Source organism: Geotrypetes seraphini, chromosome 10 (genome assembly GCF_902459505.1).
Source record: "Geotrypetes seraphini chromosome 10, aGeoSer1.1, whole genome shotgun sequence".
NCBI classification, from domain to species: Eukaryota; Metazoa; Chordata; class Amphibia; order Gymnophiona; family Dermophiidae; genus Geotrypetes; species Geotrypetes seraphini.
This window is the reverse complement of record NC_047093.1, coordinates 112,957,319-112,975,858: the sequence shown is the minus strand read 5'-3', so window position 1 is coordinate 112,975,858 and position 18,540 is coordinate 112,957,319. Positions and strand designations below refer to the sequence as shown.

The window sequence follows — 18,540 nt, the reverse complement described above, 5'->3', positions numbered from 1 at the left end:
ATTCCCCCGGCCTCCCCGCTTCATTTCCCTGGGGAAACAGCCTGCAGCAAAGATCGCGCGATGCCAGCGATCTTTGCTGCTTCGGCTGTTTCCTCCGTCACGGTCCCGCCCCTCCTCTGACGTCAGAGGAGGGGCGGGACTGTGACAGAGGAAACAGCCGAAGCAGGCAAAGATCGCTAGCATCGCGATCTTGCTGCAGGCTGTTTCCAGATGCGACACCCGACGCAGGGGGGGGAACCGGACCGGGAGCACCCCCTCAGGGCTTGGCACCCGGGGCGGACCGCCCCCCACGCCCCCCCCTTGGTACACCACTGGTTGTGATCAAACTGGACTTAATGTATTAGATCAATCTGGGAGTGGGGGATTGACTCCTGTTCAAATGGTTACGGAGTTAACCCATGATGTTCTCCCCAATGACAAAGGTATCACTTTAAATAATATATGGCTTACTGTGAATAGAATTGAATCTTCATTGCAGAATACTGTTTCAAAATTGTGTCAGTTCTCCACAGATACTTCAGTTAAAGTAAATGAGCATGAAAAACAAATAGAGCTAGGAAATAAAGTAGATAAATTGAATCAGTCTGTGGGTAATTTACAATATTATTGCTCTTGCTAATGTTAAAGATAGTACAGTGGAACCTTGGTTTATGAGCATAATTTGTTCCAGAAGCATGCTCGTAAACCAAATTACTCGGATAGCAAATCTGCTTGATTGGTTCCACCTCCCCTCCCCCCCTCTGGCCACCGGCGCTGCTCCACCCCACCACATCCTCAAAAGACCCCCCCTACCCCCGAGGCCACTGGTGCGCTTCCACATCCCCCCCGCGAACTGGCATTGCCCCCCCCCTTGGGAATGCTCCCCCCCCTCGCGCTCATCGGCATCCCCTGCCCGCCCAAACTGAAGGCTTACCCCCAATGTGGCACCAGCATGCAGCACCAACCCACAGGAGATGCCGGTGCCGGTGCCCGAAGATTGTGCCTCTTCCCAGACTGGGCCTTGAGCATCTGTGCATGCTCAAGGCCTTCTGGCTCTCGTTCTCTCCGAGAGTTACTGGTTACAATTTGCTATAGTTGTCCTTACAGTGCAAGATTTTCAGTACAAGTTATTTCTAATTTGACACACATAAATTTACAGTGTATGATACAAGTTATCCTGATACAAGTTATCCTTATGTAACACTTACTGGATCTGGTACCAATATACATTTCTTTGTAGTTTATTGGTCAATGAAGGTAAAAGGAAATTAAGGTAAAACAAGAGATCTAGTGGATTCAGCTGTACTGGAACAGGAAAGGCCTGGTGATCTTTACCCACTATCAGATTCTAAATTTCTGTGTTAAAATTAAAAGGTAAAAATGTTTTCTGTAGATTAGATCAAAGTCAGGGGTATACTTTAAAATGAAGCAACAATATACTGTATATCTATAATGCACTAATGAAAAATAGAGAATGTGAAAACATACCTAACTACATTTTCATGTTCTTTCTTACCCCTTTTCCCTGAATTCATGAGATGTGTGCTGAGCTTGGGAGGTCTCCTTGAACTGTAGTGCTGTTTGCTGCTGTTATTGATGTCACAGAGGTGGTAACTGGCAGCTATTGTGACATCTGACAATGTTTCCAGCTTGTGATCCAACCTGCCTCTTAAATGTTCTGGTTTAAAAGCACTAAACAGCAAAACTTTGTGAGCTAAAGCAGGCAAAATGTGAGCCAGTGGGGAACTGGAAAAGAAGACGGAGCCAGCATTCAAATATCAAGTATCAAACACTCTAGAGAGCAAACAGATTGGTTATCATACAGTGCTGTGAATGACAAGGACACTGCAGAGAGCCAGTAAATTCTACACAGTGCACTGAAAGACTGGGAAACAAACAAATAGGAAGAAAACAGCAAAAGAACTATAAGATGCTAATTATCACAGACGGACAATAAGAAGAAGACATACAAACCAAACAATATCTAGTATAAGGACAACAGAAGAGGACTTCTGCTATACAGAGCTGCAAAGACAAAAAGATGTTATACTGTCTGTTCTCTCGGTTTCTGTAGTGAAGTTCTATACAGCTGTTGCTAGGAAATCCCTCTCCTATGCAGGTATGTTTTAAATCTGGGAACTGGGGGAGTTAATAGAAAAAAAGGGTGCACTTAAGTAGCATATAATGTTGCACTTTGCTGGTCCCCAAATCCTTGGCTTTTTGCTGCTCTTTTCAAAGGCCCTTACTAAACTCAGTTTGAGCTGCACAGAGACATGCACTTGTGACCAATTGCTGGTGAATTGTAGTAAGAAACAACTGATCAATTTCCCGCTTACTATTCCAGTAGATACCAGACAGCTAGTTCTGGCCAACAACAACATCTCCTACCTGCCCTCAGTGGAACTGAATTTCTTGATTGATCTGGTCTATTTAGATCTCAGCAGCAATTCCATCTATGATATAGAAGCCACCTTCATCAATGTTGTGCGGCTGGTCTACTTGGACCTGAGTTATAATAATCTGAGTCACATACATAGCACTACTTTATATCTACTGACTAGTCTAGTAGTACTGAAGCTGTCTGGCAATCCCAACCTGGATCAAATCGAGAAGGATGCTTTTGCCAACAACACAGGGCTGAGGGAGCTGTACCTGAGTAGGACTGGACTGATCTTCCTAGATGTAAGCACCATCAGTGAGCTCCCTAACCTACGAACTCTTGACCTTAGCTTTAACTCTTGGCACTGCTACTGCTCAATGAAGGACTTCTTCAGCTGGATCAATGAGAGCAATCTTTACTTTCTAGGTAATTCTAGTGAAGTTGGAAGAGTTTTTGAATCATACATTTCAAAATTCTTATGTCTCACTTTCCTGCTGAAGTTATTGGAGCAAAAGAGGTTTGATAAAATGCATATGTGCATCCATAAAATATATAAGTATTTATACAAATGGAAATTTGTGTGAGTGCATTTTTAGCTACTAATGTGTGTTAAAATCTTGCCAAATGCAAAATTGTGCCTTACTTGCCCTTAATACATGTTTTTAATACAATGTAGGTTAAATAATGAGATGCAAACATGCCTCTTCAAAATGGTAGGCCTTCCTCTTTCAACCTGGGTTGCACTGAGATAGGCCTTGGCGCCTGGGACAATCAGTCTTAGACACCTCCCACTGCATCCCAGGGTGCACAAGGAAGGGGCTAGCCCAGGTGCCTAAGGCTCCTCCTATGGGAGGGGCCTTAAGCACCTGGCCTAAGCAGACTCTTAGACCCCTCCCAGTGTATCCCAAGATGCACAGAGAAGGGGCCTAAGGCCCTGATTAGCCCAGGTACCTATGGCCTTTCCTGTGGGAGGGGCCTTATGTCCCTGGCCCAGTGTCTTAGGACTCTTCCAATGCATCCCAGGATAATAATAATTTATATTTATATACCGCCATACCCTTGAGTTCCAGGCGGTTCACAACAATTAAGTATAGTGCAAACAATGCAAATCATTTAAGATTCAACAAATTAAGTGCATTCAATATAAAAGAAATACATACAATATAAGAAGAGTACAACAATATTAAAATAAAGTAAAAAGTTAAAAACATAAGATAAATTAAAAACCCAGCCTGTTAAATAATTGAGTTTTTAACTGTTTTCTAAAATCGATATAAGAAGAAGCTTCTAACAAAGTTTTGGCCAGCTATAAGTTCAGTTTGGCTGCCTAAAAAGAAAAGGTTCTCAAGGAACCTTTTATAATGACATAATTTTATTGAGGGATATGCAAACAAGTGTATTCTTTGGTAACTCTTGTTAGTATAACGCAAAGTAAAATGAGGAGTAAGATAACCCGGTAGCATGCCAAATACTGTTTTATAGCAAATACATGAAAACTTAAACAAAACTCTGGATTCCAGTGGCAGCTAATGGAGCTTTTGATAAAAGGGGGTAATGTTCCCATTTCTTTAAGCCGAAAATAAGGCGGACAGCCGTGTTCTGAACCACCCTCAATTTCCTGTACTGGGAAGGGCCTTAAGGGTCTGATTGGCCCAGGTGCCCAAAGCCCCTCCTATGGGAGGGGCCTTAGGTACCTGGGCCAATCAGTTTTAGCCTTCTCCCAGAGCATCCCAGCATACACCGGGAAGGGGCCTAAAGTCCTAACATAAGAACTTAAGAATTTCCGCTGCTGGGTCAAACCAGTGGTCCATCGTGCCCAGAAGTCCGCTCACGCAGCGGCCTTCTGGTCAAAGACCAGTGCTCTAACTGAGACTAGCCCTACCTGCATACGTTCTGGTTCAACAAGAACTTGTCTAACTTTGTCTTGAATCCCTAGAGGATGTTTTCCCCCTTACAGACTCCGGAAGAGTGTTCCAGTTTTACACCACTCTCTGGGTGAAGAACTTCCTTATGTTCGTACGTAATCTATCTCCTTTCAATTTTAGAGAGTGCCCTCTCATTCTCCCTACCTTGGAGAGGGTAAACAACCTGTCCTTATCTACTAAGTCTATTCCTTTCAGTACCTTGAATGTTTCGATCATGTCCCCTCTCAATCTCCTCTGCTCGAGATAGAAGAGGCCCAGTTTCTCTAATCTTTCGCTGTATGGCAACTCCTCCAGCCCCTTAATCATCTTAGTCGCTCTTCTCTGCACCCTTTCGAGTAGTACCATGTTCTTCTTCATGTACGGTGACCAGTGCTTGACGCAGTACTCCAGGTGAGGGCGCACCATGGCCCGATACAGCGGCATGATAACCTTCTCCGATCTATTCGTTATCCCCTTCTTTATCATTCCTAGCATTCTGTTCGCCCTTTTCGCCACCGCAGCACATTGCATGGTGTCACAAACCCGGCACTGAAGTTAGGTTTGTGCCAGGAAAAAGACAAAAACCCCTAAACTTTAGGAGAGCTGATCAATGTGGCAGCCCTGCCAGCAGCAGACAGCAAGACTCTAGCCCTTATGAGAGTGCCCAAGAGCAGGAGCCCTGGGGGGAGGGGAAGCAGGATGAGTTTAGTAACTTCCCTAAGCCTAAAGCAGCCCCTAGCAAAATGCACCCTAGCAGGCAGGCTCCTAGTCATGCTGGCACTCAGCTGCTGAGGCTAATTGAGCAGCAACAGAAGGCTCAGCAAAAGCCAGCCCATCCCCCACTCAGGTTAGGGCGTGGCTTTCTCAGGTCTGGTCAAAGCCAGCAGAGCAAGCTTGGAAGAGTCAGTCTGGATCCAGCAGTGGAAGGAGACTCTTGGCCAACAAATGAGATCGAGATGGAAGACTTGGAAGCTGTTCCCTTGGTGAACCAGCCGGTCTGCTCTCAGTCTGAAGAAGAGATGGATACTTACCTGGAACCTGAGGAAGCGCCCATGGAACTAAGCTAAGTTTGATTTTGGCTTTTTGGATTGCTGACTGTGTTTTGTTTTTGAATGCTGGGACTTATGCTGTGAGAGTGAGCATTACCAAGCTCACTACTGAGGGACTGTGCAAGCTTTCAGAGGAAGTATATTTTGTTTTTCTTTCCTCTGTTTGGAGAACTGTGCCACTGAATGTTAGTGGGAATTGAGGGGAGAATCCACAGAAGATCCTTGGGCTGGGATTGTGGGGCCAGTATTGGCAGCGTTTAATTGTGGATTCAGCAATTCCCCATTTCTACCAGTTAATTGAAGCTGGTTGGAGAGGCCTGATTGAAGCTAGGCAACTACAGTGTGCTTTATTGAAGGCAATGAACTTTTATGATTGACTGCTACAAAGACTGTGCTAGTCTATGTGCTCCTGTTTTTGCAGTTGTTCTTTTCTTTTGTGAACAAGCTGAATAAGGACTGTAATACTTACCTGAGGAAAGGCTGAGTGCAGTCTCATGTAGGACTAAGTCCTGTTTGCATTTGTTTCTTTTGTTTTTGCCTTTACCTTTGAAGCATTAGCCACCTGACTGAAGGAAGCTAGGTTGTGCATTAAAGACTTATTATTTTGAGGAGAACCAAGCTGTCCTGAACTTTATTTTTGCTCCTCATATTAACACCAGCAGGGCCTTCAACCCGTGAAGGCACGCCAGGGACCTCCCGGTAGCCATTCTGACTACTCGGTACCGGGGGTGCGACAATGGACGGCTTCATTAACTTGTCGATCAGAACTCCCAAGTCTCTTTCCTGGGAGGTCTCTCCAAGTACCGCCCTGGACATCCTGTATTCGTGCATGAGATTTTTGTTACTGACATGCATCACTTTAAACTTATCCACGTTGAACCTCATCTGCTATGTAGATGCCCATTCCTCGAGCCTGATTATGTCACATTGCAGATCTTCACAATCCTGTGTCTTCACTACTCTTAATAACTTTGTATTGTCCACAAATTTATTTTTTTTTTATTTATAATTTTGAATACATTACAATATCCAATAATTCAAAGGAAAAAAGGAAAATCACATAAAACAATACATAATCAAATCATACATACAAAATTCCTTTTAAGCCCACATTAATGGGGAGTACATCTTACTATTTCTAATTAAATAAAGTTGAAGAAGATAAAGGAAAAATAATTCTTGGTTCACACTAAAGAACCTTGAATCATTCCTTAAGATGGGATATTATTTATATTAATTCTCCTCATATTTCTCAGCTAGGTGAAACAAATCTCATTTCTATTCTCTTGCAACTAAAAATTGTTGTAGTTGTATAGAATCCCAAAAGGCGTACTCAATATCTTGTCCACAAATTTAATAACCTCACTCGTCTTACCTATGTCCAGATGGTTTATAAAGATGTTAAAGAGCACGGGTCCAAGCACTGAGCCCTGTGGCACCCCACTGGTGACGCTCTTCCAGTCTGAGTATTGTCCATTTACCCTCCACTCTCTGTTTCCTATGCTCCAGCCAGTTTTTAATCCACATGAGTATTTCCCCCTTGATTCCATGGCTCGTAATTTTCTGAAGTAGTCGTTCATGTGGAACCTTGTCAAACGCCTTCTGAAAATCCAGATATACAATGTCGACCGGGTCGCCCTTGTCTATCTGCCTGTTTACTTCCTCGAAGAAGTGCAGCAAGTTCGTCAAACAAGATCTGCCTTTGCTGAAACCGTGCTGGCTGGTCCTCATCAGACCGTGTCCGTCAAGGTGGTCAATGATGCAGTTCTTTATCAGCACCTCTACCATCTTTCCCGGTACCAAGGTCAGACTCACCGGTCTGTAGTTTTCCGAGTCTCCCCTCTAACCTTTTTCGAAGATCGGCATAACATTCGCAACCTTTCAGTCCTCCGGAATCTTTCCCAATTTGATCGACAGATTGGTTATTAGTTGTAGCAGTTCAGCTATAGTCCCTTTCAGTTCCTTGATGACTCTCGGATGGATACCATCTGGTCCCGGGGATTTATCGCTCTTAAGCCTATCAATCTGCCTGCATATCTCTTCTAGACTGACCGTTAACCCTGTCAGTTTCCCGTTTTCGCTTCAAGCATATAGCCTGATGGGTTCCCATATTCTGTGTATATTCTCTTTGGTAAATACAGACGCAAAAAATGTGTTCAGTCTGTTGGCAATTGCTTTGTCCTCCTTAAGCACTCCCTTTATTCCTCGGTCATCCAATGGTCCCACCACTTCCTTCGTGGGTTGTTTCCCCTTAATATATCGAAAGAATGGCTTAAAGTTTTTCGCCTCCTTGGCTATTTTTTCCTCATAGTCTCTTTTGGCTCTTTTTATCGCCTTATAGCACCTGCGTTGATGTTGTTGATGACCACCTCAACTCCCTGGTAAAAAAATGTTATTTCAGCCTTCACATGCTGAGGAAAGTAAGATCTTGTTTCCACCAAAATCATTTTGCCGTTCTTGTCCAATCCATCATCCTCTCCAGACTGGACTATTGCAATTCTATCTTCATAAGCCTAACAAAGAAAAACCTTCACAGACTCCAATGGATTCAAAATGCCGCGGCCAAGCTTATCTTTGCAAAAAGTAAATTCGATCATGTCTCACCGCTCCTTCTCAAGCTTCATTGGCTTCCGATAATTCCCAGAGTCCACTTCAAATGCATCTGCCTAACTTTCAAGATCGTCCACGGCATCCTTCCCCCATTAATTCCGCTTTCTTGGAACTCCTCAAATCCTAATACCACCAGACCCACCCAAAAATTGAAGCTATCCTTCCCCTCACTAAAAGGCATTTCCCTCCCAGGAATACTGGGAACTTCCCTCCACTTCAGACTCACCGAGCTCTGGAACAACCTTACTTCCCCCCTTCAGAACCTGAGGGCTCTCCAACCCTTCCGTAAACATCTGAAAACCTGGTTATTCTCAAAAATCTAACACTTCCCTCCTCATTTGACATCCTAGCCCTCTAACTTCCTTCTTTCCTCTGATCCTCATCTAGCCCTTACCTGTAGTTTCTTTCTCATTACAACTCCTGTAAACCGTGCCGAGCTCCACAACCATGGAGATGGTGCGGTATATAAACCTAAGGTTTAGTTTAGTTTAGTTTGTTTGTGCTTATTCTAGTTTTCGTCAGTTTTTGACCTTTTCCATTCCTTAAACTAAGTTTTTTTTGTCTCTGATTGCTTCCTTTACCTCTACAGTGAGCCACGCCGATTCTTTGTTCTTTTTCTTCTTTGATCCCTTGTTGATATGCGGTATATATAGATTTTGCGCTTTGGTGACCGTATCCTTAAAAAGGGACCAAGCTTGCTCTAGCGTTTTAACAGTGTTCATCCTCTTCTTAATCTTCTGCCCCACCATGCATCTCATCCCTTTGTAATTCCCTTTTCGGAAGTTCAGAGCCGTGGCTGTCATTCTTGACCGATGTTTTGCCCCTGTGTCCAGGTCGAAGCAGATCATATTGTGATCGCTGTTTCCCAGCGTCTCTTCTACTTCTACAGCTTGTGCTGGTCCTCGCAGTCTATTTAGAATTAAGTCCAAAATTGAGTTTCCTCTTGTATTTTCCTTGACAAGTTGTTCCAGGAAGCAATCACCTACAGCATCCAGGAACTTGGTCTCTCTAGCGCAGCCGGAGGTGCCTAGGTTCCAGCCTATCCCCGGATAGTTGAAGTCGCCCATGATAACTGTGTTGCCTCCCTTGCAGTTGCATATAATCTCATCCGTCATTTCTCCATCAATTTCCTCAGACTGCCCTGGGGGTCGGTAGTAGATGTCAGTCCTCGTTTCCGGTCCATTTGTTCCTGGAATTTTGACCCATAGATACTCTAACTTATCCGTCTGTTGTGGCATGTTCTCACCGGTAGATTCAATTCCCTCTTTGACGTATATAGCAATGCCTCCTCCTTTTTGAGTCACTGTCTCTGTGGTATAGTTTGTATCCCAGTAGCACTGTGTACCAGACATTTTCCTCAGTCCACCATGTTTTCATGATGCCAATTATGTCAACACTAGTATTTTAGCCCGTTACATTAACGGGTGCTAGAAGTCTGTCCGGCTCCCTTAGTCCCTTGCCCCCTCCTCTCCTTCCCTTCCTGCGGTCCCGACAAACCTGCCGACTCTAGTAGCGTCTGCAGCACTCTACACACGCTGCTTCGTGGCCTTCTACTGTCCTGATTTATTCTGGCACATCCCTGATGACATCATCAGAGACGCGGCAGAGCAAATCAGGGCAGTAGAAGGCCCCGAACCAGCGTGTGTAGAGTGCTGCAGACAGGTTTGAAGTCTGGACCGTGGGAAGGGAAGGGAGGGTCAGACCGTGAAAAACTTACTGTTTTTTTGCCGCGAGAGAGCAGGGAGTCCAGCGCTGGCGGCCAGTCCTGCTGCGAGTGTATTTAGGTGCTGTACGGCTGGGGACTCGCGCATGCGCACTCCTGCTGCCACAGACTTACATCTCACGGATCAGGGAAAACGGAACACGCAGGTAGGAGTGCGCATGCACGGCTAGGGTTTTATTATATAGGATTATCCTTTTGTTCCACAGCTTCTAATTCACCCATCTTATTTCTAAGGCTCCTTGCGTTCATGTACATACATTTGAGTTTGCAGTCTGTTCCCTTCTTGCATGTCCTTCCCTCTTGTGTCCCCTTCGGTCTGTTTTGCCTGCGATCCAGTGAGTCTTCCCCTCTATCTTCCTGTACTGTATCCTCCGGGTATACCGGTTCCGGAACCATCGACTCTCTCTCTCTCTCGGTCAACTGTTGGTTTTCCCCTTCTTCCTAGTTTAAAAGCTTCTCAACTTCTCTCTTGATGTTGCTTGCAAGTAGCCTTGTTCCGTCTCTGCTGAGGTGGAGTCCGTCCTTCCTGAGCTTGCTCTTCCCCCAGAACATCGTCCAGTTGTGCACGAAGTGGAATCCTTCTTCCTCACACCAGCGCCTCATCCATGCGTTGACTGCTTACAGCTCCATCTGTCTCTTCTCGTCTGCCCTGGGTACCAGCAGGATCTCTGAGAATGCTATCCTCAGCGTTCTAGTCTTCAGCTTATTTCCTAGCATCCGGAACTGGTCCTTTAGTACTTCTCTGTTGTAGCTTCTGTTGCCCACGTTGTTCATCCCCACATGGATCACTACTGCCATATCTTCTTCTTCCACACTGTCGATGATCCTGCTGATGTAGCTCACTATGTCTTCTACCTTGGCTCCCGGTGGGCAGGTCACCAACCGATCCAATCTTCTTCCTGCTATTTAGTTCTCGACTTGTCTGATGATGGAGTCCCCCACAATGATTGCTGTCCTCTCTATCTTCTCTTGATTCTCCAGCCGCATGTCCGTGTCCCGGGTGTATGTCCGTCTCTCCAGCCATAGGTCCGTGTCCTTCATTCCCATCCATTTCCTCTCATCCTGGCATTCATTTCTTGTGGGTTCCCTCTGCTGTTTCCAGAACTTGCTGCTGTGTCACCCATTTCCTCCTGGTGGCTGTCTGTCTAGTGGTCCACACCCTCAGAGGAGAGGTAGTCATACATATGGCAGATGGTGCAGAAAACTGGGTAGCTCAACATCCTGCTTCTGTCTGCTGCTTCCATTGCTGCCCGCTTGCCGGTCTGCTGTGGCTGTCCTCTGTGACTGCTGTGTCCTCTGTGTCAGCTGTGGTCCCCTTTGCTCTCCTTCAGCGGTGGCTCGTCCCTTCTCAAGGCCCTTCACAAAGGCGCTCTCGCTAAGGCGAGCGCCTTTAACGCTCGCCTTTGCATGCCGAACGGCTGAGTACCGTTGGCCCCTCCCCTTTTAAGGGGGGGGCTCCGGATCCGAGTTTCGCTGATGTCAGAGGGGCGGGCGGAGCTACCTCTCACCGCTGCCTTCTCCTGCCCTGCTCCTTCTCACTCAATTCTGTCTCCCTCCTCAGCTGATTCTCCTCCTTTTCCTGCTTCTCAACTGACTTCTCCCGGCTGTCCTGCTCTCGGGCTGCAGTGGTGGACTTGCCGTTGGCCCATCCCCTTTTAAGGGGGAGCGTCGGATTCTGGTTTCGCTGACTGGTTTAGGGAGAACATAAGAACATAAGAATTGCCGCTGCTAGGTCAGACCAGTGGTCCATCGTGCCCAGCAGTCCGCTCACATGGCGGCCCCTAGATTAAAGACCAGTGCTCTAAATGAGCCCAGCCTCACCTGTGTACTTTCCAGTTGAGCAGGAATTTGTCCAATTTTGTCTTGAATCCCTGGAGGGTGTTTTCTCCTACGACAGACTCCAGGAAAGCGTTCCAGTTTTCTACCACTCTCTGGGTGAAGAAGAATTTCCTTATGTTCGTACGGAATCTATCCCCTTTCAATTTTAGAGAGTGCCCTCTCGTTCTCCCTACCTTGGAGAGGGTGAACAACCTGGAGCAATCAAAGTCTTAGGCACCTTCCCAGTGCATCCTAGGGTGCACCGGGAAGGGGAAAGCCCACCATTTTGAAGAGGCGGGCCTGCTGGCAGGAGGAAGTGGACGTCCCTCCTGTCAGTTGTCCATCCAAAGGTACAAGGGGTGTGTGAGGATGTCGGGGTGGGAGGTTGTGTGGAGGGGTGTGTGAGGTGTCAGGCTCAGTGGCAGGGGGCTATTTTTGGAGCAGTGCTGAGGGGGATCACAGGATGGGAGAGAGAGAGGAATCAGGGATCTCCCTGCTGGTTCAGCTAATTGTGGCGCAGGACTCCCAATCTGCTGAGCCAGCAGGACTCCCCGTGGGTTTGGGGAGTCCTGCCGGTTTGGCTTATCACCGTGAACAGCTGATGAAAAGCTGTGGACTATTTTTGCAAAGATAGGTGTCGGAAATGAAGTCCAGGGGTTTCTGGGCTTACATTTCTGGCGCCTGTCTTTATATGAATTGTGCCTACTTAGGTTCATGAGATGTGATTCTCTAATTGGTGCTGTCACGTGATTGACATGCAATTGATGGCCACTATAAGGCAGTCGCCAACCTGTGCACCAGTTAGAGAATCCGGGCTTTTGAGTGCTTGTAGGAGTCATTGAAAAAGTATACTTTATAAATCTATATATTTTGACTCAGGAGAATGGTCTCTGTCCCCCCAGGCATTTACCTCCATAGTTCAACGATGGGGGCATCCACTGATGAATCTGATTGCCGCGACATTAAACATAAAGACAGATCACTTTTACAGCTGAAATATGAACCCAGAAGCGCGGGGTTGAACATGTTAGTCCAACCATGGCCAGAGAAAGGGCTCTTGTATGTGTTTTCCTTGTGGCCAATGCTAGGTCAAGTCTTTCACAAGATTGTGAGTCATCTGGGTTTGATACTGCTAGTGGCAACAAATTGGCCCTGCAGACCATGGTATGTGGATCTAGTTTGCTTCCACAGGGACAAAGGCCTCAGACTACTAGTCCAGGTGGATCTTCTCACTCAGAAACTGGTCCCTATTTAGAATCCGTAACACTTTGGGTTTACGGCATGGCTCTTGAATGAATGGCCCTAACGAGCACAGGTTACTTAAATGTGGTCATCTCCATTCTGCTTAGAGCTAAGATGCCATTGATGGTAACAACCTATGCTAAAGCCTGGAAGTTCTGTTGTGTTGTGGATGATGTATAGCCCTTATGAGCTCCGATTTCAGTAGTCCTTGACTTTTTGCAAGAGAAACTTCAGAAGAGTCTGTCAGTTGGCTCGCTGAAAGTACAGATAGCAGGCATTGAAAGCAGTGCATGCAAATAGATCTCATGCATATTCATTGGGGAAATCCTGAAAACCCAACTGGATTCCGGTCCTCAAGGACCGGAGTTGCCCACCCCTGTTCTAGTACATGGGAAATGTGATGTTCAGATTGGGATAGTCACAATTTCCAGAGTATTTTACAGAGTAGCAAAAGAGCTGATACAGAGAAGCGCATAGAGGAAACCTTCAGGGAGGAGGAGATTGCTGAATGTGGAGCCCTTCGTAAAGTATGTATAAGGATATCAGCAAATAAACATGTATTTTTTGGTGTATACAGCAGGAGCATCAGAAAAGAAACACGGCCAAGAAAGGAGCAGTAAGACTTGCAGTTTTATACACGTAAATTAAATTACATTACATTTTAATTTGTATTCCACCAAAACCCTTACAAGTTCAAGGTGGATAACAATAAGTATCAAATTCTGGAAACAAATCCAGTTAGAATATAATGATAGATGTTCATAGTATTATAAATTACAAAGTATTCATGATATAAATTTTGTAAACAAAAATGTAGTAAGAAGTTTTCTAAAAGCTATATAACAACTTTCTGATCGATCTTGAATAGGAAGTTCATTCCAAATTAAAGGAGGCTGGTAGAAAAAAGAAGCATTCCTTTAATTAAACACCCCCCCCCTCCGCAATAGCAGTTTTTAGCGCAGGTCGGTGCGCTGAATGCTCATAGGAACTCTATGAGTGTCAGGAATAGCACAGAGCATTCAGCATTCTGGCCTGTGCTAAAATCCGTTATCACGGTTTTGTAAAAAGTGTGTGGGAGGTAAATTACTTACTGTGTATACTCAAATATAAGTCAATACGAATATAAGTCAAGACCCCCATTTTCCTCCCAAAAAGGAGGAAAAATGGTTGACTCGAATATATTCAATATTCAAGTGCCCTGCCCTGTCAGATTCTGCACCCAGCCCCCTCCCTGCTAGCCACTACACCCAGCTCCCTTCCCTCCCTCCCTCCTCTGTCAGGCACTGCACCCAACCCCATTCCTTCCAGGCACTACACCCAGCCCTCTTCCTTCCCTCCGTGTCAGGTTCTGCACCCAGCCCCCTTCCTCCCTCCCCCATCAGACTCTGCATCCAGCCCCCCTCCCTCCCAGGCTCTGCACCCTGTCCTCCCTCCCTGCCAATCCCTGGTGGTCCAGAGGTGCAGCGGGCAGGAGCAAGCTTTCCACGCTCCTGCCCCGCTGCTAACACAGTCAGTGGTGGCTGCTGTGAGATCCGGTTTGTTCTGCCGCTGAGCGGCAAAAGCAGGAGTGCGCTTTGGCTCTCCTGCTCGGCACTGAGCGGTTTCTTGTTTGGCTCCCATGAATTCTCACAATTTGCGAGAATTTGCGGAAGCCAGTCAAGAAGCTGCTCAGCGCCGAGCAGAAGCGCCAAAGCACATTCCTGCTTGTTGCTGCTCAGCGGCAGAAGAAACCGGATCTTGCAGCAGCCACCACCAACCAGGTTAGCAAGAGAGCTCGCTCCTGCCCGATGCACCTCTGGACGACCAGGGATCGGTAGAGGACAAGGCAGGGAGGGGGGACAGAGTGCAGAGCCTGGAAGCAGCCTGCAATAATTCTGGGAAGGGGGACGCTGGCCCGAATATAAACCGGGACCCCTATTTTTGGGCCAATTTTTTGGCACAAAATTCCCAGTTTATATTAGAGTATGTACGGTAATTGCCTTCAGAGACAGAAATTGAAGATAAAATTGTTTCCGTAGAACATGACCTGACCTACCCACTAAAAATGTATGTAATTAATTCCAATAAATACTGTGGCACCTGACTGTACAATATCTTAAAAATCATAACACAGAGCATAAAATACATCCTTAGATTCATTGGTAACCAATGCAGTTTGATGATATATAGGAGTAACTCTTATCATATTTAGAAATAAAAAAAATTATCCTAACTGCCGTATTCTGCACTGTTTGTAATCTCTTCAGTAACATAAGAACATATAAATAGACTTACTGGGTAAGATCAACGGTCCATCTAGCTCAGTATCCTGTTTTCCAGGATACTGGACAATCCAGGTCATAAGTACCTGGCAAAAAAACAAATAGTAGCAACATTCCATGCTACTGATCCAGAGCAAGCAATGGCTTTCTTCATGTCTGTTTCAATAGTAGACTATGGACTTTTCTCCAGGAACTTGTCCAAACCATTTTTTAAAACCAGCTATATTAACCGCTCTTACCACATCCTCTGGCAATGCGTTCCAGAGCTTAACTATTTTCTAAGTGAAAAAATATTTCCTCCTATTAGTTTTAAAAGTATCTCCCTATAACTTTGAGTGTCCCCTAGTCTTTATAATTTTTGATGGAGTAAAAATTAATTCACTTCTACCCCTCATACACCACTCAGGAATTTGTAGACTTCAATCATATCACCCCTCAGCCGTCTCTTTTCAAAGCTGAAGAGCCCTAACCTCTTTAGCTTTTCCTCATACAAGAGTTCCATAAGTTTATCATCTTGATCACTCTTCTTTGAACCTTTTCTAATTCCGTTATATCATTTTTGAGATACGGCGACCAGAACTGAACACAGTACTCAAGGTGAGGTCACACTATGGAAGAATACAGAGGCATTATAACATTCTTAGTCTTATTTACCAACCCTTTTCCTATCATCTTGTTTGATTTTTTGGTCACCGCCATACATTGAGCGAAAGGTTTCAGGTATTGTCTACAATGATACCCAGATCTGTTTCATAGATGCTGAAACTCCCTCCCCCCAAACATTTGGTAACTATTTTTTGGATTATTCTTCCCAATGTGCATCACTTTGCATTTGTCCACATAAAATTTATCTGCCATTTGGACACCCGGTCTTCCAATTTCCTAAGGTCACAGTCTGCATACATTTTAACAACTTTGAACAATTTAATGTCATCTGCAAATGTAATCACCTCACTCGTCATGCCAATATCTAGATCATTTATAAATATGTTAAATAGCACTAGTTCCAGTACAGATCCCCTGTGGCACTCCACTATTTACCCTCTTCCATTGAGAAAAATGGCCATACACCCTATTTAACCCTTCTGTTTTCTTTCCAATAACCAATTCTTAATCCACAACTAAACATTGCCTCCTATCCCATGACTCTTTAATTTTCTCAGGAGCCTCTCATGAGGAACTTTGTGAAAAGCTTTCTGAAAATCTAGATGCACTACATCAACCAGCTCACTTTTATTTACCTGTTTATTCACATCTTCAAAGAAGTCAAGCAAATCCTCTCTTGGCTGAACCTATGCTGACTCTATCCCATTAAATTATGTTTGTCAATGTGTTCCACAATTTTTTATTTTTTATAATTGTTTCCACTATTTTGCCTGGCACTGAAGTAAGGCTTACCAGTCTGTAATTTCCTGGATCTCACCTGAAACCCTTTTTAAAAATCAGCATAACATTGGCCACCGTCCAATCCTCAGGTACTGCAGACGATTTTAGTGACAGGTTGCAGATCACTAACAGCAGATCAGCAATTTAATGTTTGATTTCAATCAGTACCCTGGGATTTCAATCAGTACCAGCCAGTCCAGGTGATTTATCACTCTTTAACTTGACAATTTGACTTAGTACATCTTCCAGGTTCACATGCTTGAATATATTCTTCCCTCCATATTTGTGGGGGTTAGGGGCAAAGCCAGTTTGAGAATAAGAAAAATTTACAAATAACTTGGGCTGACTCTGACCCACCCCCACCTCCCTCCTGGACCTCTCCACACCTTATTTTTAAAGCCTGGTAGGCTAGTGGTGAAGCGGGGCAAGAGCAATCTTCTTATGCCCCTGCATTGTGCAGAGCTGTGAACAAAAATGGCTGCCATGAGTTCCCGCTGTAGTCTCACGAGACCACAGGAACTCACAGCAGCCATTTTTGTTTATGACTCTGCACAGGGCAGGAGTGCAGGAAGTTTGCTCCTGCCCCACTTTACCACTAGATCATCAGGCTTTAAAAGTAAGGTGTGGAGAGGTTCAGGAGGCAGGAGGGAGTGGATCAGGGTTTAGAAACTCGCAAATAACTGGCGCCTAAGTTAATTGGGAAATGCCATTTGAAACAGCAAGCAGCATTAAATTTAAAGCACCTATCAGCACCTAAACAAAAGGCGTCAATCGTGCCTCATACCATTATTGGTGCATCTAATACCAGAAGTGGCATTAGGTGCCATAAAGTGCATATGTAGGCATGATTCATGGCAAAGATAGGCACCAGAAATGTAGGCCTTGAAAATCCTGGCCTACATTTCCAGCGCCTGTCTTTTCCGGAGACGCCATTCTCTAAACAGCACTGTTGCGTGATTGACATGTGATTGGCAGCTGCTTTTTAGGTGCCCACCAATATCGGCAAAGTTTAGAGAATCCAGACCTTGGGGGCCTGTTTTACAAAGCCGCACAGCAACAGCCCCGAAGCCCTTTAAATTTCTATGGGCTTCGGGGCCGTTACTGCGCTGCAGCTGCTAGCGTGGCTTTGTAAAACAGACCCTAGGTGTCCATTCTGCGCAGTAAATGTGGTGCAGATGCTGGGCATGCCCCCTGTGTTTATCACACTTTAATGCTCATTAAATTGGTTTTGTTTTTTATTTTACATATCATGAATTTTTGTTCTTTGGCATGAAAATTAAAGCATACACAGCTTTTGTCAATGTGACTCAGGGCTCTGCACTTGAGAGCTTTTGTTTTTTTATACACCTCTTCTTCATGTGGTGTAAGTCTTATAAGGGGTTTTTCTTTTTCTTTGAGCCATCTCAATTTATGTCATTTTTAAGTGACAAAATAGTTTAACACAGGCAGAATATGAATGTTTCCTGACTGTTCTGTGCTCCACTGTGATACTAAATAAATATCAAATTTGCTTCCTGTAGGATTATCTTTCCAGTTAAATGGTTTTCCTTTTCTTTTTTAACTTTCTTTGATCCCCTTAACCCTTTCAGGACCAAGGGACATATTTGTCCCATAACTTTAAAATCCTATCAATTTTGATTGGGATAGTCTACAGTTCTAAATTTGATATGTACGGATTCCATATGATACTACCTTTATGTAAACAAACTGGTTCCGACATTCATTCATTAGCGTCGTTGCTAGATTGATGAGAAGATTCACTTGCCACACTGTCCATAAGCCAGAAGTGTGATTTTTTTAAAATAAAAATAATGATATTTCACAAAAAAAATCAATTTTTTGGCATCTGCAAGCCCTTTTTACCATAAAAATGTCGTCAAAACCACAAAAATTGGCCTACGATCCTTATGGTCCTGAAAGGGTTAATTGAAGACTTTATACTGTAAAGTGTTCCTTTTCCTAAAACTTAGCACATGTTAATGGACATTAGAGCATGCTAAATGCTGAGCATCCTGTTTTATACCTAGGAGCCAAATGGCACTTAGCACACATTAAATGTCCATTAACAAGCACTAAACTTTAGTACAAGGGCCCATATACTGTAGATGTCTAAGTGAGAGTTCAACAAAGTGATATTTAAACCTACTTTATGAGGGGGTGCTGAAAAATTATTAGCCCAACCAACTTC

The 18,540-nt window shown here is 44.7% G+C and overlaps 1 protein-coding gene across 1 annotated transcript in view; it reads left to right on the top strand.

Moving 5' to 3' along the window:
• Positions 1-1,886: 1,886 nt before the first annotated feature.
• LRRC52 (leucine rich repeat containing 52) overlaps positions 1,887-18,540 on the top strand; it is an 88,713-nt gene continuing 72,059 nt past the window's right edge. The window contains exon 1 of the mRNA XM_033961978.1: positions 1,887-2,785. Within this exon, the coding sequence (XP_033817869.1) occupies positions 2,164-2,785 (622 nt within the window). The 5' untranslated portion in view covers positions 1,887-2,163. The remainder of the gene's footprint in view (positions 2,786-18,540) is intronic.